Below are 25,364 nucleotides of genomic sequence, written 5' to 3' on the forward strand. Positions count from 1 at the left end.
ACTGATAATGATCACACTGCACTGTATAATGATGCTGAGTATCTCTATACACTGATAATGATCACACTGCACTGTATAATGATGCTGAGTATCTCTATACACTGATAATGATCACACTGCACTGTATAATGATGAGTATCTCCATACACTGATAATGGACATGCTGCACTGTATAATGATGCTGAGTATCTCTATACACTGATAATGATCACACTGCACTGTATAATGATGCTGAGTATCTATACACTGATAATGATCACACTGCACTGTATAATGATGCTGAGTATCTCTACACTGATAATGATCACACTGCACTGTATAATGATGCTGAGTATCTATACACTGATAATGATCACACTGCACTGTATAATGATGCTGAGTATCTCTACACTGATAATGATCACACTGGACTGTATAATGATGAGTATCTCCATACACTGATAACTATCACGCTGCACTGTATAATGATGCTGAGTATCTCTATACACTGATAATGATCACGCTGCACTGTATAATGATGCTGAGTATCTCTATACACTGATAATGATCACGCTGCACTGTATAATGATGCTGAGTATCTCTATACACTGATAATGATCACACTGCACTGTGTAATGATGCTGAGTATCTCTATACACTGATAATGATCACACTGCACTGTATAATGATGCTGAGTATCGCTATACACTGATAATGATCACACTGCACTGTATAATGATGCTGAGTATCTCTATACACTGATAATGATCACACTGCACTGTATAATGATGCTGAGTATCTCTATACACTGATAATGATCACACTGCACTGTATAATGATGCTGAGTATCTCTATACACTGATAATGATCACACTGCACTGTATAATGATGAGTATCTCCATACACTGATAATGGACATGCTGCACTGTATAATGATGCTGAGTATCTCTATACACTGATAATGATCACACTGCACTGTATAATGATGCTGAGTATCTCTATACACTGATAATGATCACACTGCACTGTATAATGATGCTGAGTATCTCTATACACTGATAATGATCACGCTGCACTGTATAATGATGCTGAGTATCTCTATACACTGATAATGATCACGCTGCACTGTATAATGATGCTGATTATCTCTATACACTGATAATGATCACACTGCACTGTATAATGATGCTGAGTATCTCTATACACTGATAATGATCACACTGCACTGTATAATGATGCTGAGTATCTCTATACACTGATAATGATCACACTGCACTGTATAATGATGCTGAGTATCTCTATACACTGATAATGATCATACTGCACTGTATAATGATGCTGAGTATCTATACACTGATAATGATCACACTGCACTGTATAATGATGCTGAGTATCTATACACTGATAATGATCACACTGCACTGTATAATGATGCTGAGTATCTATACACTGATAATGATCACACTGCACTGTATAATGATGCTGAGTATCTATACACTGATAATGATCACACTGCACTGTATAATGATGCTGAGTATCTCTACACTGATAATGATCACACTGGACTGTATAATGATGCTGAGTATCTCTATACACTGATAATGATCACACTGCACTGTATAATGATGCTGAGTATCTCTATACACTGATAATGATCACACTGCACTGTATGATGATGCTGAGTATCTATACACTGATAATGATCACACTGCACTGTATAATGATGCTGATTATCTCTATACACTGATAATGATCACACTGCACTGTATAATGATGTTGAGTATCTATACACTGATAATGATCACACTGCACTGTATAATGATGCTGAGTATCTCTATACACTGATAATGATCACACTGCACTGTATAATGATGCTGAGTATCTCTATACACTGATAATGATCACTGTGCACTGTATAATAATGCTGAGTATCTCTATACACTGATAATCACACTGCACTGTATAATGATGCTGAGTATCTCTATACACTGATAATGATCACTGTGCACTGTATAATGATGCTGAGTATCTCTATACACTGATAATGATCACACTGCACTGTATAATGATGCTGAGTATCTCTATACACTGATAATCACACTGCACTGTATAATGATGCTGATTATCTCTATACACTGATAATGATCACACTGCACTGTATAATGATGCTGAGTATCTCTATACACTGATAATGATCACACTGCACTGTATAATGATGCTGAGTATCTCTATACACTGATAATGATCACACTGCACTGTATAATGATGCTGAGTATCTCTATACACTGATAATGATCATACTGCACTGTATAATGATGCTGAGTATCTATACACTGATAATGATCACACTGCACTGTATAATGATGCTGAGTATCTATACACTGATAATGATCACACTGCACTGTATAATGATGCTGAGTATCTATACACTGATAATGATCACACTGCACTGTATAATGATGCTGAGTATCTATACACTGATAATGATCACACTGCACTGTATAATGATGCTGAGTATCTCTACACTGATAATGATCACACTGGACTGTATAATGATGCTGAGTATCTCTATACACTGATAATGATCACACTGCACTGTATAATGATGCTGAGTATCTCTATACACTGATAATGATCACACTGCACTGTATGATGATGCTGAGTATCTATACACTGATAATGATCACACTGCACTGTATAATGATGCTGATTATCTCTATACACTGATAATGATCACACTGCACTGTATAATGATGTTGAGTATCTATACACTGATAATGATCACACTGCACTGTATAATGATGCTGAGTATCTCTATACACTGATAATGATCACACTGCACTGTATAATGATGCTGAGTATCTATACACTGATAATGATCACGCTGCACTGTATAATGATGCTGAGTATCTCTATACACTGATAATGATCACACTGCACTGTATAATGATGCTGAGTATCTCTATACACTGATAATGATCACACTGCACTGTATAATGATGCTGAGTATCTCTATACACTGATAATGATCACACTGCACTGTATAATGATGCTGAGTATCTCTATACACTGATAATGATCACACTGCACTGTATAATGATGCTGAGTACATGTGTACACTGACATTGTATATCATGGACTACATAATGATCTGAGTATCTGTATGCAATAATAATGAACACACTGCACTGTATAACATAAATAATTCACTACTTATACTTTACGAACATTTAACCGTAGGCTTTTATTTTATACACATGCGACTGAGTAAGGTTTGACTCTATGAATAGGTACGATGTCGGAGGAAGAGGGTTGGGAGGTGGCACAGATATAATGGCCTAGAGGAGACAAATAGAGCAAATCCAGGCTGGAAATTCTGTGTACACTGATAGTGAACATGTTAACCTGGGAAATATCTGAGTATCTGTATTCATGTCTTGAGCCCCCTATGCGCTGTGACACTGCTCCCTCCTGTCCACAGTGAGGGGTATATCGATGCTGTGTGTGTGTGTGGGGGGGGGGGGGTAGATCAGAGCTGGCAGTAATTACAAACTGTGTTAATCGTTATTCACTCTGCTCCAATTAGACTGACATAGATCTATCAACAGTTAATGACATGATGAGAGGGACATATCTACTAAGGTGTGTTTACATATACAGGTATCTGTCTATATCTACTGTACTTAAATTAGTATACTGTATGTGTTAACATTTATAAACATATATCTGTGCATTTATACAAATACTCTATTCTTTAATGATCATTTGATTCGGTTAGGATATGATTAAATTATTTGGTTTGTTGGTCAGTAGGGAGCTCTGCATTATAAGCTGTATGTGAGATCCCGCTGTATATTGCTCTGTGCCTCTAGACAGATCCATACATGTATTCAGTGTATTTTTACGGGACCACGACCTCTTCTACCTGTGCTGCTGTGTGGGAGGGCGGATGTTTATTAGATTGTTTCCTGAGCTAAATTTATCTGCACTGATTGTGAGTTCTCAAGAGACACAAGGGGATAGAAAGAGAGACAGAAACAAGGAAAAATACATTGCGGACAGTGAGGAGAGAGAGAGGGAGAGATTGTCTGTCTACTTTGACTCTATTGTGTGTTACACATTGTGAGATAAGTATGAGTGAAAATATGATAGACAGACAGATAGATAGATAGATAGATAGATAGATAGATAGATAGATAGATAGATAGATATGGGATAGATTGATAGATAAATAGATAGATATGAATTTAATTGGTAAGTGCAGATAGATAAAGAGAGAGAGAAATGAGAGATATATAGATACGATAGATATGAGATAGATAGATAGATAATGAATGGATAGATAGATAGATAGATAGATAGATAGATAGATATGAGATAGACATGAGATTGATTGATAGATATGAATTTAATAGGTAGGAGCAGATAGACATAGAGAGATAGAGACAGGGGCGTAACTAGACATAGGGGGGCCCCATAGCAAAATTTTCACGGGCCCCCATAGGCCCCTCCACCCCCCTCTCCTCGACTTACCTGCTTTGTGGTCACGCTGAGCAGGGCAGGCATTCCTCCTCTCCCAGTCGGCTTTATCTCTCCTCCTCACTGACTGTGGCTGGGAGAAGGTGGCCACACCTCCTCCCAGTATCAGTCAGTGAGGAGAGCTGAAGGTGGAGCCGACCTGGAGGACGCGACCACGGAGGGGGGGGATGCGGCCACGGAGCAGGTAATTTGAGGAAAGGGGAGTGAGGGGGGGGAATGTGGAGGGGGCGTGGACCGAGGTTATGCACTGTAGGTGCAGGGGGAGAGCCGGGCCCCATGTCGGTCCGGGCCCCATAGCAGCCGAACCCCCTGCACCTACGGTAGTTTCGCCACTAGATAGATAGATAGATTTGACAAGGGGAAACAGATATAGATGTGATATTGATAGGATATATTGATGAAATAGATACATACATACATAGATATGAGACTCATATTAGATGGCTATATAAGATTAATAGATATGAACTAAATATATGTGAGATACAGTTGTTAGAATTATACATGTTGGATGTAACAATATTCTCAATTTGTCATTCCGATTTGGCCGGTAACAACAAATCGGGCCGATACCGTTCTAGCTTGTACCCAACTTGCTACATATTGCAAATAGGTCCGGCCAGATACAGAGGTTCTTGGTTGGCTACATCAGTTGTAGACAAACGGTGGCTTTCCAGCTGCTGTGGAACTGCACATCTGCTAAGATATGCTAAAACTGTGACAGGGCATGCTGGGATTTGTAGTTCTCAAGAGGTGAGGTGCCACAGGTTTCCTATGCCTGGGCTATAGGATCCAGTCACACAGTATGGTTATGGGTTGTATGAGTGTAGAAAGAAGGGGGTAAGTGGGTAGAATACCATATTTTATGAAGATTATGGGGGGGATTCTGAGTCTCACGCTGCTGCAATCACTTTAGCATTTTTTTATGTAGTCGTGTCTGCGACTTCATGCTAATGCTAAATGCCCCTCGTGTACAAGCCTGTGTCTGACTGCGCAAGGACCGGGACACCCACTTTAAGCATCTTTAGATGCAACCTTCGGTTGCACCTTGAAAACTTACACCAGCCCCATGCTAGGTGCAGCTTCTGCATCAGAGTATGGCCTCCAGTGTGAGCAATTAAGCGTCTGAGTTTGCAACTTGTTCAGCAACCCGCCTGCAGCACTCCCATAACACACCCATAAGATGGCGCGTCTCTGTGCATCTAAATAGCCACCTCTCAATCACAACTAAGAAATGCCAATTACATTTCCAGTACATCTCACACACTGTGCGTCTCACTCGCTACTGCGACTCAGCATACACAGTGTAATGCAGGCGCTGTGCGAGTTATTAGAAATTTTCACGCACGCGCAGTAGAAGGAAATTGCGCATCTCAATGAACATTGGCATTATGCGTGACTCAAAATTAGGGCCTGTGTGGGTGATTCTGGAATTTGATAAGCTTGTCTGAAGAGGTAAGTTTACAGGGAACGCTTGAGAGTTCGGAGGCTAGAAGAAAGACTCGCTGAGCGAGCATTCCACAGAGTGGGTGCAGAATAGAAAATGTTTTGTAACGGTGACCTGGGGCAGGTAATGAGTGTGGATGAGAGACGCAGATCTTCTGCAGATCGGAGGGGTCGAGCTGGGAGATATTTTGAGATAAGCGAAGAGATGTACGTTGGTATAGTTTTGTTGGTAGCCTTTTGTGTAAGCAGAAAAATGTTATATTGAATTCTGTAAAATACAGGCCACCAATATAAAGAAAGACAGCAGAAAAAGAACATTCTGCTAGGAAGATCAGTCTATCCACTGCATTCAAATAGATTGTATTGATGATGAAAGTCTGGAAGACTATTGCAATAATTCCGTGACTTTTGCAAAAATCAATGCGGGGGATAATGAGTGCATGTTTTTGTAGTGTCTTATGTAAGATATGGATGTTTTCTGGATGTTTGTTAAATGTATGTAACATAATTTGGATACAGATTGAATGTGGGGAGCAAAGGACAGTTCAGAGTTAGGGATGACACCTAGGCGTCGACCTTGAGGAGTAGGCTTTATTGTCGTGTTGTCAACAGAAATAGAGATGCAGGTTGGTAACTACTGGTGGCTGGGGGGAATATTATGAATTCTATTTTTGAAAGACTGAGTTTCAGCTAGTGAGATGACATCCAAGATGAAATGGTAGAAAGACAGTCAGTAACATGTGCCAACCCAGATGGTGAGAGATTTGGAGGAGATAGGTAAATTTGAGTATCATCTGCCCACATGTGATACTGAAGTCCAAACGAGATGCTTAGTTTTCCAGGAAACGTGGCATAGATAGAGGACCTAGTACTGAGTCTTCTGGTACTCAGACTGATAGAGGAAGTGGAGAGGAGATGAATCCAAAAAAGCAAACACTGAAAAAGTGATTTGATAGGTAGGATGAGTACCAGGATAGGGCTGTGTCCTGAAGACCTTGTAGTGTTTGTATGAGAAGAGAGTGGTCAACAGTATCCAATGCAGCAAAGAGATCCAGGAGAATTAGAATTGAGTGATAGATTGTTCACCTTAGCCAGTGTAGTCTCTATGGAGTGTTGGAAATGAAATATAAACGATAAAAAAAACAGCACTCAAATGTATACATAATTGAAAAAAAATATTATGAATAACAATACATTAATAAACAATCACAGATTGAATGAAAAAAACCATGTATTTAATGAAAGGTAAGTAATATGTAAAATACATTAATATAAAAACAATGGCAGTATAAATTCATAGTCTTAAAAGAACATTTAAATTAGCAATTATCAGCTTATATATACGGTAATGGTGTTAGTAGGTGCCTAATCCTGCATGCTTCCCTGAGTAGTAATCACAATTTAATTTATTTTTTTTAAAAAAGCTTTTTTTGAAACAGCTGTGAGTACTACACAGCGAAATGCGTCAGTAACTGGCATACCGGCCACTTCATCTGCAAAAACATCTACAGAATTTACCTGCTGGTTCCCCATCCCTCCATCCGAATCTCCAGCTTATACACCGTGCATTATAAGGTGTGAAATTTCAATGCTAAAAAGCACCCTGTTTATTTCTTCATGGGACCAGTAATTATTTCCTTTTTTCTGGATTTAAATCATCTTTATGGTACCACGTTCATTTGTGACTAATCCAGTTGGTGGCCATGGATGGGACCTTTTCAAGTCCCATTGATTTTATATTAATGTAGTTTACATATTACTTTACCTTTCATTAAATATAGTTTTATTAATTCCATCCGTGATTGTTTATTGTATTGTTGTTCATAATAATTTTTGTTTACTTGTGTATACATTTGAGCGCTGTTTTTTTAGCGTTTATTGGGGACTGACTCTCCCCTATTTAACAGCTGCTATGTGGTTTAACTACCTCTGGTAGCACCTGACTAGATATATGTTTGCTATACATCATTCTGTTGGAAATAAAAGCCTGACTGAAGAGGAACCAATAATTTGTGTGAGTCAAGAAAATGTGTTATGCAGGTGGAAGCAAGTCTCTCAGGCAGCTTGGATGGGCATGGGAGCTGAGAGTTGGGACGGTTATTTGAGACAGTAATGCTGGCCATACACGGTGCGATGCACCATGTAGTGCGACTGCCGATCCGTCAGCAGACGGATCGTGCTGTCACTGCCGGCATTCGTGCGGTCCCCGCAGACCGCACGATATGCCGGCTCCCCCCTCCACCATTTGAATGGGATCATACATCGCATCCCAGGTCAGATGGTTTTGCAGGAAGACCTGGGGATGCGATGCACGACCCCGCGGGAGCATGCAGCACGATATCAGGTACGATATCGTGCCCATACACGGCACGATATAGCACCTATATCGTGCCGATCTGTCGGATCGGCACGTATATCGTGCCGTGTATGGCCACCTTAAGGGTAAGAATTATGTTTTTTTTTTCAGAATAGGATCTTGAATAATGATGGAAAGATATCAGTACAGAGAGCGAGATTACAGGTCTTAGGCAAGGTTGGAGTGATCAAATGATACGACTGCTTTCTGAAGATATAAGATCAAGGGGAGAGGTAGAAGTGTAGGAAGATAAAAAAAAGAGTGGACTAAAATGAAGAGACAGTGCCAGAGGGTCTAAGGAAGGAATGGAGCAGGTTGCTGGCTGAGGGAGAGCATACTATTTCATGTTGGATCTTTTAAATCTTGTTCTTGAAGTAGGAAGCAAGATCTTGGCCACTAATAGTAGGTGGTTGGTTTGGTAAAGGAGAAGGGATTTATTTGTATAAGGGATTAAAAGTATGAACAGAGTTGAGAGATGGAATATATGTTTGTCTGGCAGTGTCCAGAAGCGCTCTATGTGAGGAAGTCATTAGGAGTAAGTGATTTACATCCATGATGTTCTACTTTATGAGAGAGTTTTTGTAGCTGTTGTGTTACTTGAGAATGCCATGGCTGACATCTAAGTTGACATAGTGTGTGAAGAGTAGCTGGAGCCATCTCATCAAGGTTTATTTCTAGCGTTTGGTTTAGGAGTGGTACAGCTCTATCAGGAGAAGTGAATTGTGAAATTGGTGAGAAAAGTTGTTACAGAGTGGTGGAAAGTTTTTGAAAATGAATAGAATTAATATCTTTGCAGGTTTAAGGAGGCATGGAAGAGCTCAATGGAATCGGTATGAAGTCCCGGCGGCTGAATAGCCGCCAGTTCATATCCCGATGCCGGCAGCCTGAAGGGAGAAGATCCCAACAGGGCTGGTATGTACCCTATACCTTCCCTTCTCCCCCCCTAAACCTCCCTTAGTGGTGTCTAACCCTAAGCTCCCCCCTAGTGCCTAACCCTAAGCCCCCCCAGGGGTTCCTAACCCTAACCCCCCCTGAACGCATCCTAAGCCTGATCCTCCCAGGAGGGTTGCCTAACCCTAACCTCCCCCCGGGGGTGACTATCTCTCCCTCATAGGGGTGCCTAACCCTAACCTCCACCCCGAAATCTAACCCCAATATGCTCCCTTAACCTACCCCCCCCCCCACAGCTAACTCTAAGGGCGCCCCAGACTTACCTCGTTCAGGCTGGCATCTTTCGGCATTCCGGTGTCGGGATTAAGATAGGTGTCTGTATTATATCGCACTGTGTATGGCCAGCATAGATAGATAGATAGATAGATAGATAGATAGATAGATAGATAGATAGATACTGTAGATATGAGATAGATAGATTTCTGATAGATAGATAGATATGAGATATAGATAATTTATACATAGATATAAATGAGATTGAAAGATATATAGAGTTATATGATATAGATAGATATATAAATTTATTAGACAGATAAATAGAATACTTGTAGTTCGATATTCTCGAATATGAAATTGATAGATATATAAACTTAATAAGATAGATTTATACGCGATAGATATGAGATAGAAAGATAGATATGAAATAGACAGATAGATAGATATGAAATAGACAGATAGATAGATATGAGATAGAAAGATAGATATGAAATAGACAGATAGATAGATATGAGATAGAAAGATAGATATGAAATAGACAGATAGATATGAGATAGATAGAAAGATAGATAAGAGATACAGATGTGTCCACATACATCTTACCTCCTTGCGTTACAAGTTGCGTTAAACATGCGACTCGGTAGCGCTGATTGTCTTTTTGTGCGACTTTTTACCTTCAAATGTATCTTATTCACAAAGTGATGCAAAAAGGACGCACAATGAGCATCTGCTGATTAAAATTAAATGCAGCATGCCTATATTCTGGTTGCGACTGCGGGTGTATTTGCATGCAAAATGCTACGTTACAGTGTCAGGTAGATATATATATGATATAGATAGATATATAGCTCTATATGAGATAGAGAGAGAGGGAGGGAATATTGATAGATAGATAGATAGATAGATAGATAGATAGATAGATAGATAGATAGATAGATAATGGCTGGTAGTTAGTAGTTGTATAGATATATAGATAGATTGCCCAGGAAGACAGAGACAGGCATAAGTAGACAGACAGAAGCTCAGATCCAGAAAGCTTATATGTCGTTTTACTCTTTGTTAATCCCCCCTCAGGGCAGGTTCCCCCTCAGTTAAGATACATATACCATGTCCCCCTCCTCTCCTGTGTCACAGCTGCTGCTCGGTATGAGCTGTCTGTGGTACTGAAACATTTACTGGAAGAAAAAGGGAGGGAGAGGGAAGGGGGGATGGGGGGGAGGGGAGTGCAAGAGGAGTGGTGAGAGAGAAGAGGGGAGCAGTATGTGTGAAATGGAGGAGAGCAGGCAGGAACACAGGAGTAATACAGACATAATGGTGCTGGGGAAAGGCCCCTTATAATGTTTGTGTAGACCCGCTACACTATGCCATGATCTATACTGTGCTAGTAATAGGTGATAGAGCTATGGAGGGTGGGCCATGGGGCCAGATAATGCGGGTTTGGAGCATTGTGATGAAGAAGGCTCCAGTTTTGAAAGATGGAGATGCATTGTTAGGGGAACGTTGTGTGTCTGTGCAGGAACTGCAGAGTATAGTGTACAGTGAAAGTATTGTGTATACAGTAAAAGCAAGACATTTTCAAGTGAAGGTATGGCGTGTACAGTGAACGCATTGTGTGTATAGTGAAGGTATGGCATGACAATGATGGTATCACAATCCGTCTGTCGTGGGAAAATGGCAAACCTGTGGAGAAAAACCGAGGAGGTGGTTGGATCTGGAAATCGAGTTTGTCACCTGGGTGATGAGGTACCGAACCCTCCACCGACAGACCAGTCGTGATACAGGAAGTTGTAGACAAACTTCTGAACGCTCCAGTATTGGTACACATCAACTAAAGCAGGGGTTCTAATCCAGCTGGTTCGTGGTTCCGAAGCCGGACAGATCGGTCAGACCTATTCTGAACCTGAAGATCTCAATCCCTACCTGAGAGTATTCAAGTTCAATATGGAGTCCCTTCAATCTGTCATTGTGGGACTCAAGGAAAACGAGTTCCTGGTGTCTTTGGACATAAAAGATGCCAACTACACAATCCCATCTGGCTGCTTCACTAGGCGTTCCTACGATACGCCATTCGGGACTCACATTTTCAGTTCCAGGCCTTACCCTTCGGTCTATCTTCGGCTCCCAGGGTATTCACCAAGGTAATGGCCGTGATGATGGCTCTCCTTCGGACTCAGGAAGTCACGATTGTCCCTTACCTGGACAATCCCCTCCAGAAAGCTCCTTCCAGGAACTAATTACTTCCTGCGCAGACACACTATGTTCCCTTAACAATGCATCTCCATCTTTCAAAACTGGAGCCTTCTTCATCACAATGCTCCAAACCTGCATTGTCTGGCTCCATGGCCCACCCCCCCATTGCTCTGTCACCTATTACTAGCACAGTATAGATCATGGCTCCTTATATGACGGGTGGATCCTGAACTGTCCCAAGTCTCATCTGCAGCCAACACAAAGGCTTCAATTTCTGGGGATGATTCTGGACAGGAAAAGGCAACTTCCATTCAGGAGATGGTGCGGCTGATCTTACAACATTGGCGAGTATCGGCGCACCTGTGCATACGACTCCTCGGGAAGATGGTTGTGACCTTCGAGGCCATTCCATTTGGTCGTTTCCACTCCAGGCCTTTTCAACTGGACCTCCTATGTCAATGGTCGGGATCCCATCTATTCCTTCACCAACGAGTGAAGCTGGCCCCCAGAACTCGGGTATCTCTTCTATGGTGGCTGAATTCATCTGACCTGTTGGAGGGCAAGATGTTCGGAGTGTGGGATTGGATTCTCCTCAGTACAGATGCGAGTCTGAAAGGGTGGGGGGCAGTGACTCTGGAGAACCACTTCCGGGGCCGCTGGACTCCACAGGAATCGATACTGCCCATAAACATCTTAGAATTACAGCAGTGTATTATGATCTTCAACTAGCGCATCACCTGTTGCGGGGTCAAGCCATCAGAGTCCAGTCGGACTCCAGTGTACAATGGTGGCGTACATAAACCGACAAGGCGGTACCAGAAGTCGGGCGGCAATGAAGGAGATAAGCCTCATTCTACTAGGAATTCACCGTGGCCATATCAGCAATATTTATTCCAGGTGTGGAGAATTGGGAGGCCGACTACCTCAGTCATCAGGATGTACATCCCAGGGAGTTAGCGCTCCATCCCCAGGTATTTCAACAGCCTGTTCAAACCTCATGGCATCCAGACACAATCATCAACTGCCTCTGTACTGCTCTCGGACAAGAGACCCAGACGCCATGGCAGTGGACGCACGCTCAACACGGACGCACTCTCAACACCCTGGCGGTTCCAATTTTTCTATCTGTTTCCGCCAAGTCCTCTTCTGCCTCAGCTTCTGCAACTCATCAAGAGGGAAAGGGCCACAGTTCTGTTAGTGCCTCCAGATTGGCCCCACAGAGCTTGGTATTCCAGCCTGCATCTACTGCTGATAGACGATCCGTGGCCTCTACCACTGTGAGAGGATCTCCTGCAGCAGGGTCCTTTCGTCTATCCAGACTTAAGACGGCTACGTTTGATGGTGTGGCTTTTAAAAGGGCAATCTTACGGCGAAAGGGGATCCTATCTACTGTGATCCCTACCATGCTCCGGGCCTGGAAGGAAGTTACTTCCAGACACTACCTCCGTATCTGAAAGACTTATGTGATGTGCTGTGAATGGGGATCGCCTCCTACAACGTTCAAGGTGTCCAGGCTCCTACTTTTCCTGCAGGCAGGCTTCTCAGCGGGCCTACGTCTTGGATCCCTGAAGGATCAGGTTTCAGCACTGTCCATTTTCTTCCAGACGAAACTGGCCTTACTCCCAGATATTCAGACTTTTCTGCAGGGGGTTATCCGGCTGCAATCACTCTTTGTTCCTCCCACAGCTCTGTGGGTCTTGTTCTCTCTTTCTTACAGTCTTCTCTGTTTGAACAGTTACAGACTGTTGAGTTTAAGTACCTCTGGTGGAAGGTGGTACTTCTCCTAGCCCTGGCTTCGAGTATCGGAGCTCGGGGCTCTCTCCTGTTGTCCACCGTACTTGGTATTCCATGCGGATAGGGCTGAATTCCATACACAGATGGCATTCCTTCCTAAAGTGGTCTCTGTGTTCCACATAAACCAGCCTATTGTGGTGCAGGTTCTTCAAGAGGACTCACCAGCCTCCAGATCCCTGGACATCGTTAGAGCCCTCAGAATCTACGTGGATAGGGCCGCATCTCTACGGAAATCAGATTCACTATTTGTCATGTATGATGTCGCTCATCCTGGTTGGCCGGCTTCCAAGCAGACTATTGCGCGTTGCATCCGTCTGACCATCAGGCAGGCCTATGTGGCTTCCTCTAAGGAACCTCCGGCTTCCATTACAGTGCATTCCACACGCTCGGTGGGTCCCTCGTGGGCGGCTGCCCGGGGGGTTTACATGGCTCAACTTTGTCGTGTGGCCACTTGGCGGGCTGGCATACCTTTGTCCGGTTTTAACGTTTTGATACTTTTTCGGTCCCTGCCCCGCAATATGGCTGTGCTGTTCTGCAGGGTTCTCAGCACTCTCCCGCCAATATGGGAGCTTTGGGACGTCCCCACTGTCATGAAGCCTCCAGTGTCCCTTAGTGGATGAGGGAGAAAACAGGATTTTGGTGCTTACCGATAAATCCCTTTCTCCAATTCCACAGGGGACACTGGACGCCCACCCGGCGCTGTTCCTTCCTGCCATGATTGGTTGTCAATTACGTTTCTTTGTTCTACTGTTTTTAAGACCTTTTTACACATTGCGTTTGTCGGGCACTGTTTCCTAAGACTAGCTTGTAGGAGGGTATAGAGGGGGAGGAGCTAGTCACACTTTCTAAATTTAAAGTGCCAGCTCCCGGTTAGCACACATCTATACCCCACTGTCATGAAGTCTCCAGTGTCCCCTGTGGAATTGGAGAAAGGGATTTATCGGTAGCAAAATCCTGTTTTATTGTGAAGGTATGGCATGTTCAGTGAAGGTATGGAGTGTGTAGGGAAGGTATTGCGTGTATAGTGAAGTTATGGCGTGTATAGAGAAGGTATTGCGTGTACAGTGAAGGGATGGTGTGTATAATGAAGATATGGAGTGTGTAGTGGGCATATTGTGGTAGTACGAGACAGGGAAAGTATGATGTGATAGAAGGGTCAGTCTCTGCAGTGATAGATATAATATGTGGGTGGACTGGTATTGCGAGTACAGTGAAGGCATGACTTTTATAGTGAATGTATGGCATGACATTGATGGTATTTCATGGATAGTGAAGGTATGGCATGACAGTGATGGTATTTCATGGATAGTGAATGTATGGCATGACATTGATGGTATTTCGTGTATAGTGAAGGTTTGGCACGTACAGTGAAGGTATGGTGTGTATAGTGAAGGTATGGCTTGTACAATTAATGTATTGTGTGTACAGTGAAGGCATGATGTTTATAGTGAAGGTATGGTGTGTACAGTGAAGGTATGGAGTGTGTAGGGAAGGTATTGCGTGTATAGTGAAGGTATGGCTTGTACAATGAAGGTATTGTGTGTACAGTGAAGGCATGATGTTTATAGTTAAGGTATGGTGTGTATAGTGAAGGTATGGAGTGTGTAGGGAAGGTATTGATTGTATAGTGAAGATATTGTGTATATAGAGAAGATATGGCGTGTACAGTGAAGGTATGGTGTGTACAATGAAGATATGGAGTGTGTAGTCGGCATATTGTGGTAGTACGAGACAGGGAAAGTATGATGTGATAGAAGGGTCAGTCTCTGCAGTGATAGATATAGTACGTGGGTGGACTGGGAGCATTGGGGAGACAGCAGAGAGGGCTGAAGAACAAGACAGTCAGATATAAGATTAGGACTAAATTTAGTTGATATAAATGTAGAGTGCTGTGTGGATAATGAATGTACATTCACAGTGAATTCTATGAAAGTAGACAGAGTGCTGTGTGAATATTTGTGTAGTAACTAATATAAAAGTAAAGTGCTATGTGGATAGAATTGGTAAATGTATAGTGAATATTATAAAGATTGAATGCTGGCTGTGTAGTGTAAGTACATTCTTACTGAAGAATATAATAGTAAAGTGTGGTTTAGATAGAGTGGGTACATGCAAAGTTAGTAATACAAAAATAGAGTGCTGTGTGAGTATAGCTTATTGGAAAAAGGAAAGTACTGTGTGAATAGCATTCGTAAATGCATAATGAATATTCTAAAAGTAGAGTGCTCTGTGAATAGCATTGGTAAATGCATGGTGCATGATACAAAGGTGTATCTACGTTCATCATGTCACTAGAGTGTCGACATATTTAGAATGTCGACATGCAATCTGTCGTCAATTATATAATATCGACATTGTGACTGTCAACAGCAGATTTTAGGGTTATGGTTAGTTAAGACGTCAATAAAAAACCACATGGTCGACATGCAGACTGTCAACATTCATAATGTAGACAATCTGGCATTGTTGACTATATGTTAATGTCGACATTTGTGAATGTTGACATTTGCCATATTGTCCTCCCATCCATATCGACATTCAGGTTCATGTCCGCATTCTGAATGTAGACATTTTTAATGTGGAAATTTTGCACCACACCCAATATACTGTACTGGTATAATGCTGTGTGGATTGTGCTGGCATGTTTATGGTGAATTATATAACGTGGGAGTGCTGTGTGGATACTGTGAGTACATGCACAGAGGCGTCACCGGGTCTGGTGACACCCGGTGCGCACTCTGACTACACCTGCACACCCGAAAAGGGGGCATGGCCTAAAATAAAGTGCAGGGGATCCTGATTACTTCACTCCGGGGGCAGCCAGAGATGCTGGGCTGTCAGCACTGTCAGCTACTCTTCTATGACAGGAGCCGGGTGCTGCATGTCATACCGCAGCACTCGGCTCCTGTCACTGCAGAGGAGCCGGCATATTGGTGTCACCCCCTCCGAGGGTGAAACCCGGCTGTGGCCCGCAACCCCCTCATGAAGCCACTGTACATGTATAGTGAATAATATGAAGCTAGAGTGCTGTGTTTAGAGTGTGGGTACAGGCATAGGGAATAATATGAAGGTAGAGTGCTGTGTATAGAGTGGTTACAGGCATAATGAATGAGATGTGATGTAGTTACCATCCCCGCGGTCGGGATGCTGGTGCTCAGAATACCCCGACAGCAGTCGGAATCCCGGCGCCAGAATCCTGAGTGCCGGCGTCCCAACGGTAAGAAGTATTAGGGTTAGGGGGAGGGTTAGGCTGTGGAGGGAGGGTTAGGCTGTGGGGGGAGGGTTAGGGTGTGAGGAGGGTTAGGGTTAGGCTGCAGGAGGTGCAGGTTATGCTGGGTATACAGTTACACTAGTTATTTTTTTAACGATTTGCCCAATTCCGACAGTTTGGAACGACAAATCATCAAAATCGTCTAGTGTGTATCCACTATGTCGGTCGTTGCGCACTCCCGCGTGGTCGTCAGTTGGATCGTCAGGTCGGCCCTACATGCAGCTCAATATGTCAGTGCGACTGAAGACCCCATGCAGCGGGATGCGGCAGGGGCCGACATATCGGGCGGTCAGGCACCGGATTGTCTAATGTGTACTGGCCGCCAGATATTTTGGCCCATCGGTGGGGGTGATCATCAGTCGCATCCGTGGGTACACACATCATTTAGTGTGTATGGTTAAGACACTTACCTAATTGGGTCGGGATGCCGCTGTCGGTATTCTGAATGAATAGTGAATAATATGAAGGTAGAGTGCTTTGATAGCGTGAGTACAGGTATAGTGAATAATAAAACAGCAGAGTTCTGTGTGTATAGTGTGAGTACATGTATGCATACTGTCTTACTCTCATTGAATTTTGCAGTAGGGATGGGGCCATGATGATGCAATTCACAATGCCACACCTCCACAGTTGTTCCTGGAATCTCCCATTCCAGGATCTCTTAAATATGCATATAGGGTGAATGATATAAAAGTAGAGCGCTGTGTATATAGTGTTAGCACACAGTGAATGATGAGAATGCAGAGTGCTGTGTGTATAGTGTGAATACACAGTGACTGATGAGAATGCAGAGCGCTGTGTGTATAGTGTTAGTAAACAGTGAATGATGAGAATGCAGAGCGCTGTGTGTATAGTCTTAGTACACAGTGAATGATGAGAATGCAGAGCGCTGTGTGTATAGTGTTAGTACACAGTGAATGATGAGAATGCAGAGCGCTGTGTGTATAGTGTTAGTACACAGTGAATGATGAGAATGCAGAGCGCTGTGTGTATAGTGTTAGTACACAGTGACTGATGAGAATGCAGAGCGCTGTGTGTATAGTGTTAGTACACAGTGACTGATGAGAATACAAAGCACTGTGTGTATAGTGTTAGTACACAGTGAATGATGAGAATGCAGAGCGCTGTGTGTATAGTGTTAGTACACAGTGAATGATGAGAATGCAGAGCGCTGTGTGTATAGTGTTAGTACACAGTGACTGATGAGAATGCAGAGCGCTGTGTGTATAGTGTTAGTACACAGTGACTGATGAGAATACAAAGCACTGTGTGTATAGTGTTAGTACACAGTGAATGATGAGAATGCAGAGCGCTGTGTGTATAGTGTTAGTACACAGTGAATGATGAGAATGCAGAGCGCTGTGTGTATAGTGTTAGTACACAGTGAATGATGAGAATGCAGAGCGCTGTGTGTATAGTGTGAATACACAGTGACTGATGAGAATGCAGAGCACTGTGTATATGGTGTTAGTACACAGTGAATGATGAGAATGCAGAGCGCTGTGTGTATAGTGTTAGTACACAGTGACTGATGAGAATGCAGAGCGCTGTGTGTGTAGTGTTAGTACACAGTGACTGATGAGAATACAAAGCTCTGTGTGTATAGTGTTAGTACACAGTGAATGATGAGAATGCAGAGCGCTGTGTGTATAGTGTTAGTACACAGTGAATGATGAGAATGCAGAGCGCTGTGTATATAGTGTTAGTACACAGTGAATGATGAGAATGCAGAGCGCTGTGTGTATAGTGTTAGTACACAGTGAATGATGAGAATGCAGAGCGCTGTGTGTATAGTGTTAGTACACAGTGAATGATGAGAATGCAGAGCACTGTGTATAGTGATAGTACACAGTGAATGATGAGAATGCAGAGCGCTGTGTGTATAGTGTTAGTACACAGTGAATGATGAGAATGCAGAGCGCTTTGTGTATAGTGTTAGTACACAGTGACTGATGAGAATGCAGAGCACTGTGTATAGTGTTAGTACACAGTGACTGATGAGAATGCAGAGCACTGTGTGTATAGTGTTAGTACACAGTGAATAATGAGAATGCAGAGCACTGTGTGTATAGTGTTAGTACACAGTGAATGATGAGAATGCAGAGCGCTGTGTGTATAGTGTTAGTACACAGTGAATAATGAGAATGCAGAGCACTGTGTGTATAGTGTTAGTACACAGTGAATGATGAGAATGCAGAGCGCTGTGTGTATAGTGTTAGTACACAGTGAATGATGAGAATGCAGAGCGCTGTGTGTATAGTGTTAGTACACAGTGACTGATGAGAATGCAGAGCGCTGTGTGTATAGTGTTAGTACACAGTGACTGATGAGAATACAAAGCACTGTGTGTATAGTGTTAGTACACAGTGAATGATGAGAATGCAGAGCGCTGTGTGTATAGTGTTAGTACACAGTGAATGATGAGAATGCAGAGCGCTGTGTGTATAGTGTTAGTACACAGTGAATGATGAGAATGCAGAGCGCTGTGTGTATAGTGTTAGTACACAGTGAATGATGAGAATGCAGAGCGCTGTGTGTATAGTGTTAGTACACAGTGACTGATGAGAATGCAGAGCGCTGTGTGTATAGTGTTAGTACACAGTGACTGATGAGAATGCAGAGCGCTGTGTGTATAGTGTGAATACACAGTGACTGATGAGAATGCAGAGCACTGTGTATATGGTGTTAGTACACAGTGACTGATGAGAATGCAGAGCACTGTGTATATGGTGTTAGTACACAGTGAATGATGAGAATGCAGAGCGCTGTGTGTATAGTGTTAGTACACAGTGACTGATGAGAATGCAGAGCGCTGTGTGTATAGTGTTAGTACACAGTGACTGATGAGAATGCAGAGCGCTGTGTGTATAGTGTTAGTACACAGTGACTGATGAGAATACAAAGCACTGTGTGTATAGTGTTAGTACACAGTGAATGATGAGAATGCAGAGCGCTGTGTGTATAGTGTTAGTACACAGTGAATGATGAGAATGCAGAGCGCTGTGTATATAGTGTTAGTACACAGTGAATGATGAGAATGCAGAGCGCTGTGTGTATAGTGTTAGTACACAGTGAATGATGAGAATGCAGAGCGCTGTGTGTATAGTGTTAGTACACAGTGAATGATGAGAATGCAGAGCACTGTGTATAGTGTTAGTACACAGTGAATGATGAGAATGCAGAGCACTGTGTGTATAGTGTTAGTACACAGTGAATGATGAGAATGTAGAGCGCTGTGTGTATAGTGTTAGTACACAGTGAATGATGAGAATGCAGAGCGCTGTGTGTATAGTGTTAGTACACAGTGAATGATGAGAATGCAGAGCGCTGTGTGTATAGTGTTAGTACACAGTGACTGATGAGAATGCAGAGCACTGTGTATAGTGTTAGTACACAGTGACTGATGAGAATGCAGAGCACTGTGTGTATAGTGTTAGTACACAGTGACTGATGAGAATGCATAGCGCTGTGTGTATAGTGTTAGTACACAGTGAATGATGAGAATGTAGAGCGCTGTGTGTATAGTGTTAGTACACAGTGAATGATGAGAATGCAGAGCGCTGTGTGTATAGTGTTAGTACACAGTGAATAATGAGAATGCAGAGCACTGTTTGTATAGTGTTAGTACACAGTGAATGATGAGAATGCAGAGCGCTGTGTGTATAGTGTTAGTACACAGTGAATGATGAGAATGCAGAGCGCTGTGTGTATAGTGTTAGTACACAGTGAATGATGAGAATGCAGAGCGCTGTGTGTATAGTGTTAGTACACAGTGAATAATGAGAATGCAGAGCACTGTGTGTATAGTGTTAGTACACAGTGAATGATGAGAATGCAGAGCGCTGTGTGTATAGTGTTAGTACACAGTGAATGATGAGAATGCAAAAAAAAAGACGCCCTGATTCAGACCCGCTCGCGAGCGCTGAGCGATCGCAAACGGGTTGATATTGCCCAAGTGCGCATGCGCACGACAGCAGCGGCTCCGTCATGCGCATGCGCAAGACCCGAATAACGACGGCCAAGCCGTCGTTATGGGTCTCGCACCAAAGGGGGTGTGCTGTCGATGGTGATTGACAGCATGCCCCCTTTGGTGGGTGTGCCGGGGGCATGGCTGCCCATGGGAACGCCTACCGTCTGGGGCCAGCCCCACTGACATCACTAGTGATGTCAGTGGGAGTGCTTTTGGCTCTGATAGAGCCAAAAGCACTCCAGGGCTTGCGGCAGATAAGACCCTACCTTAGGGTTTCGTCGCAAGCCCGATGGTCACAATGGTCTTGACCATCGCGACCATCATTTTGGCCGCTCGCTATAGCTGTGCGAGAGGCCAGGAGGCCGCTCCAAAAAGTAAGAGGTCCGGCCCTGATTCAGAGCGAGCTCTCTGTCAGAGCGTCTGGCTCTGAATCAGGGCCAGTGTATATAGTGTGAATACACAGTGACTGATGAGAATGCAGAGAACTGTGGGCCTGATTCAAAGGCGCTCGCAAAAAGCGAGCGGTCACTCTGAATCAGGGCGGGCGCTGTTTTTTTAGTTGCGGCCTCCTGGCCGCTCGCACAGCTGTGGATGACCACCCACAGCTATTGCGAGCGGCCAGGATGATGGTCGCGATGGTCAAGGGTCTCGTGGCTGCAGGCCCCAGAGAGCTTCTGGCTCTAATAGAGCCAGAAGCTCTCCCACTGACATCACTGGTGATGTCAGTGGGGCCGCCCACAAACGGCAGGCTTTCGCTTGGGAACGCCTCCGTTTGTGAAGCCGCCCCCCGGCCATGCCTAAAAAAGGGGCGATCTGTTGATCAACATCGACAGCCGCCCCTTTTGTAGTGAGCCACGGAGCGAGTGCTTTTTGCGCTCGCTCCGGGGCTCGCGCATGCTGTGCGTGCACACTGGGCCGCCTTCGACCCGCTTGCGAGCGGGTCTGAATCAGGCCCTGTGTGTATAGTGTGAGTATACAGTGACTGATGAGAATGCAGCACACTGTGGGCGGGATGTACTAAACGGAAAACGCGGTAAAAACCCTGTTTCCGGGGTTTTACCGCATTTTCCGTATGTATCATCAGCTGGCTGCCGGGTCTCCGATGCGGAGGGTAACGCCAACTTTTGCTGAGGTTACACTATAGAAGCCTATGGGCTTCTACCGCATCACGCTGCTATGAGGGATAAATCGGATCCCTCCCAGCATGCCCCGCAGCCGCCGCATCACTCTGCGCATGCGCAGATGGGCATAAACCCGGAAGTACACGGTGCAGTGCACATCGCAAAGGACAGCTCTTATTGGAAGAGCTGTCCTTTGCGCTACTGATCGCATATATTAGTACATAAGCGATCAGTAGGAATGCGAAGCATGGCGGGATGTACTTCGCATGGTTAGTACGTCCCGCCCTGTGTGTATAGTGTGAGTACTTAGTAAAAAGTGTATAGCCTGAGTTTAATCCATAATATGAAGGTTGATTGCAGCATACACAGTACAGTGTGATTACTTGAATGGGAAATTATATGAAAACATATATATACTCATTAGTCCAGTGAGGCGGTACTCTAATGAAAGTGCAGTTAATGTTATTAATTTGAAAGTAGTTTGAGTACATATATAGGATGATTGATATACAGGTAGATTGCTGTGTGTATAGAGCAAGCACGGTGCATGATATGAAGGTCATGTGTGCTTTGTGTACAATATGAATGTGTGCATGTGTGTATAGTGTGAGTGCTGTGTGGATGAAATGTGTAATAGCTGAGATTTATACAGAAATGAGGAAAAGAGATGGAGAAAGGTGTGCAAGAGAGAGGGCATGCCAGGATTAATAACTATGGGGGGAGGGAAAGTATGAAGGGGGGAGCAGTGCGCGGGAAATGCAGAGCGTGGCAGGGATATTAAAGGAAGAGGGAGATGGAGAGTCTAGAGATGAATGTAGGGACGGGGCAAAGATGGACGTAAGATGATGAAAATGAAAAGACAATGAAATGTGTGAGATAGATGGATGGATGGATAGATAGATAGAAAGATACTGTAGATAGCTAGGTAGATAAGTGGATAATGGGCAGGAATGTTGGGGAGAATAAGCCACTGATGGATTGTATGATTGCGGGAGAGTGGTGGGGGCCTGCGGAGAGAGAGATGCATAGGGGAAGACAGAAGGAGACAGAGGGAAATGGATGAGAAGTAAGGGATGTGGGGGTGGTGGGAAATCTCGGCATCTGGGAAACTACGCAGTATTACTGGTGGGGAAGGGGAAAGACTGGGTGTTGGAGAGATAGAGAGACATTTAATAAGGAGGTAGAGAGAAAAGCAGTCTCACACATGTATAATGCATGCCGTCTGGCCCGCACTCCCTCCCATCACTGTGACACAGATAGAGAGGACGAGTGTGTGTCTCACATAGCCCGTCCTTCCTAGTGGTGTCAGTTCTGCTTAACCCTTAGCTACTATTATGTCTAGGTGATATTGCCATGGCTGACCACATCTTACACTGTATGTCACAGAAATCATTTGAAAGTGAAAATACACCATATGAAGAATGTTTTTGTAAATGATTCCCTCCTTTTCTAGTGAGGAAATATGCCTGTAAAAAATGTTGAATCACACTGATATTGTAATTTACCTTCACACCAACATAATAAAATGGATGCCTTTTATTAACATAAACATTAGGTTAATGTATAATATTATTTTTTATCTCTGCAGAGATCTCCGGTTGGGGAGGTGATGTTACAGAGGATCCCTCAGTGACAGGGTTGTGCCAAGCGGTATGGCGGGGGCCTGGCTGGTTCTGTGGGGACTCTGTTCAGCCGCCATATTGTTGACTTCCTCTACTCAAGGTAAGATCCTCTTAAACCTTATTCCCGCACAGTAACTGACCCCACACCGTCCCATGCTTTATTCTATAATCCCCTTGTTAAATCTCTATTTATATATTTTTTTCTCCTCACCATTTTTCAAACCATCCATTGTGCAATTAAAATGTTTGTTTCCTGCAATGTGAAGGCAGCCATTTTATGGGCTGAACACTGTTACACCCTCTTAAATCACTAAGAATTAGTGACAACACTGAGGCATGAGGCATTAGTTCTTAGTGAATATAGGAACTATTTTTTCTCACAAATATTGGTTCAGACCACAAAATGGCTGCTTCAGCTGTGACCAGGTACTGGATGAACGTTAACGATTGATCTTGCCCTCCTTTCCTCATTCGCTCTACTGAGTCCTCTCCTCCTTTCTTCCTTGTCTGTACTTAATCATTCCACAGAAAACTAATTAACACCTAATTAATTCAGGGATCTCTATAACCTGGGAGTCAGGAACACTCAACGCTACTGCCAGATAAATAAATAGGGATATTTCTGCCAATTTTTACTTCATACTTCCGACAAACATAACAAACACAAAGTTTACTTCTGGAGTTGAGATTTTTTTCAGGCGACAAGAAAAACTAAGAGACTTCAGCTGTCTATCTAAAGTTATCCAGAAGTTTAATGTGCGTGATCTTGCTAGAACTGGATTTGAATATTTGCACCGTACTGACACTGGCAAACACAGCAGCTGTCACCTGTGATAGTTGACAAGTTTGTTATGCTGGTTGTGTTCCAGTTTCGACCAGTGTCGCATGTTATTATCTTTTATTTATAAGCGCTAGGATATTCCTCGGAGCTGTATTAGGATTAGTGGAATGTCTGGGATGTCAGCAGGGACAGGGTCATTTAGTAAGGCAATGCTGAACAGTGCGTTACACTACTGCACTCGGTTGGTGATATGTTTGATCTGTCCCGTCTACACTGCTGGCCGGAGGTGGTGATTGTACAACCGTAATTCCAATGCAAAGTATTTTCTAGCTACTTTAAAATTATGGCCCTCATTCAGAGCCACTCGCAAGCGGCAGTACGCTCGTTCCGAGCGATGTTCGCACATCTGCGCATGCGTACGGTTTTTAGTACGCATGCGCGAACCAGTCAGTGCGGCCGAAAATCGTTGGTACGCAATATAGCGAGGGCCTGCTATTTTGAGTGACAGAATGAGGCGTATGTGGGTGGTAACAGGGGAAGGTGCTTGAAAACGGGGAGTGGAGATCCGAACGCAGGCGTGCTTAAAGGTCAAAACGGGCGTTTTAAGGGAGTGCATATTTAATACAGCAGCGTCATTGACCACGTCACTTGGTTTTTTTTAACTCAGAACTGCTCGCAAAATAGCGGTTGAAAACACCAACCACAAGAATAGCGAGCAGTTCATACGCTGTACGATGTACTCGATTAATCTAATAAATAGCGGACATGACGTATGGTGTGTGCGGCCAGGGGGCGTTTTTATCAAATAAACGAGCGTATGTTTTGCTCGCTTGTTCAGACTTAGAGGTGGGAACGGATCATTTGAATAGCCACCCCTTGTTTTTGAACGAACGACCACAAATAGTGAACGGCTCTGAATCAGGCCCTATATTCCATTTGTTCATGCTTTAAATGTTATTATTTAGCAATTCACAAAAGTAATAAAGATGATGTGCAGTGTTGCAATAATAGACGTAAATTATTCGTTACATGCACCTATCCTTCACCTGCACAGAGGGTCTGATTCACATATGTCGCAGTTAGCATCGCTGCTGTGACTTAGGACGAAGAAGCGATGCTAACATATGT

At 43.5% G+C, this 25,364-nt stretch overlaps 1 protein-coding gene across 3 annotated transcripts in view; it reads left to right on the forward strand.

Moving 5' to 3' along the window:
- The window catches only part of ADGRL1 (adhesion G protein-coupled receptor L1), a 427,170-nt gene that overhangs the window by 199,227 nt on the left and 202,579 nt on the right, over positions 1–25,364 (forward strand). For all 3 annotated transcript variants that reach the window (XM_088480320.1, XM_088480321.1, XM_088480324.1), the window contains exon 2: positions 23,422–23,555. In XM_088480320.1, the coding sequence (XP_088336446.1) occupies positions 23,486–23,555 (70 nt within the window). In that variant the 5' untranslated portion in view covers positions 23,422–23,485. The remainder of the gene's footprint in view (positions 1–23,421; positions 23,556–25,364) is intronic.

Source organism: Taudactylus pleione, unplaced genomic scaffold, assembly GCF_031769625.1.
Source record: "Taudactylus pleione unplaced genomic scaffold, aTauple2 ptg000253l, whole genome shotgun sequence".
NCBI lineage: Eukaryota > Metazoa > Chordata > Amphibia > Anura > Myobatrachidae > Taudactylus > Taudactylus pleione.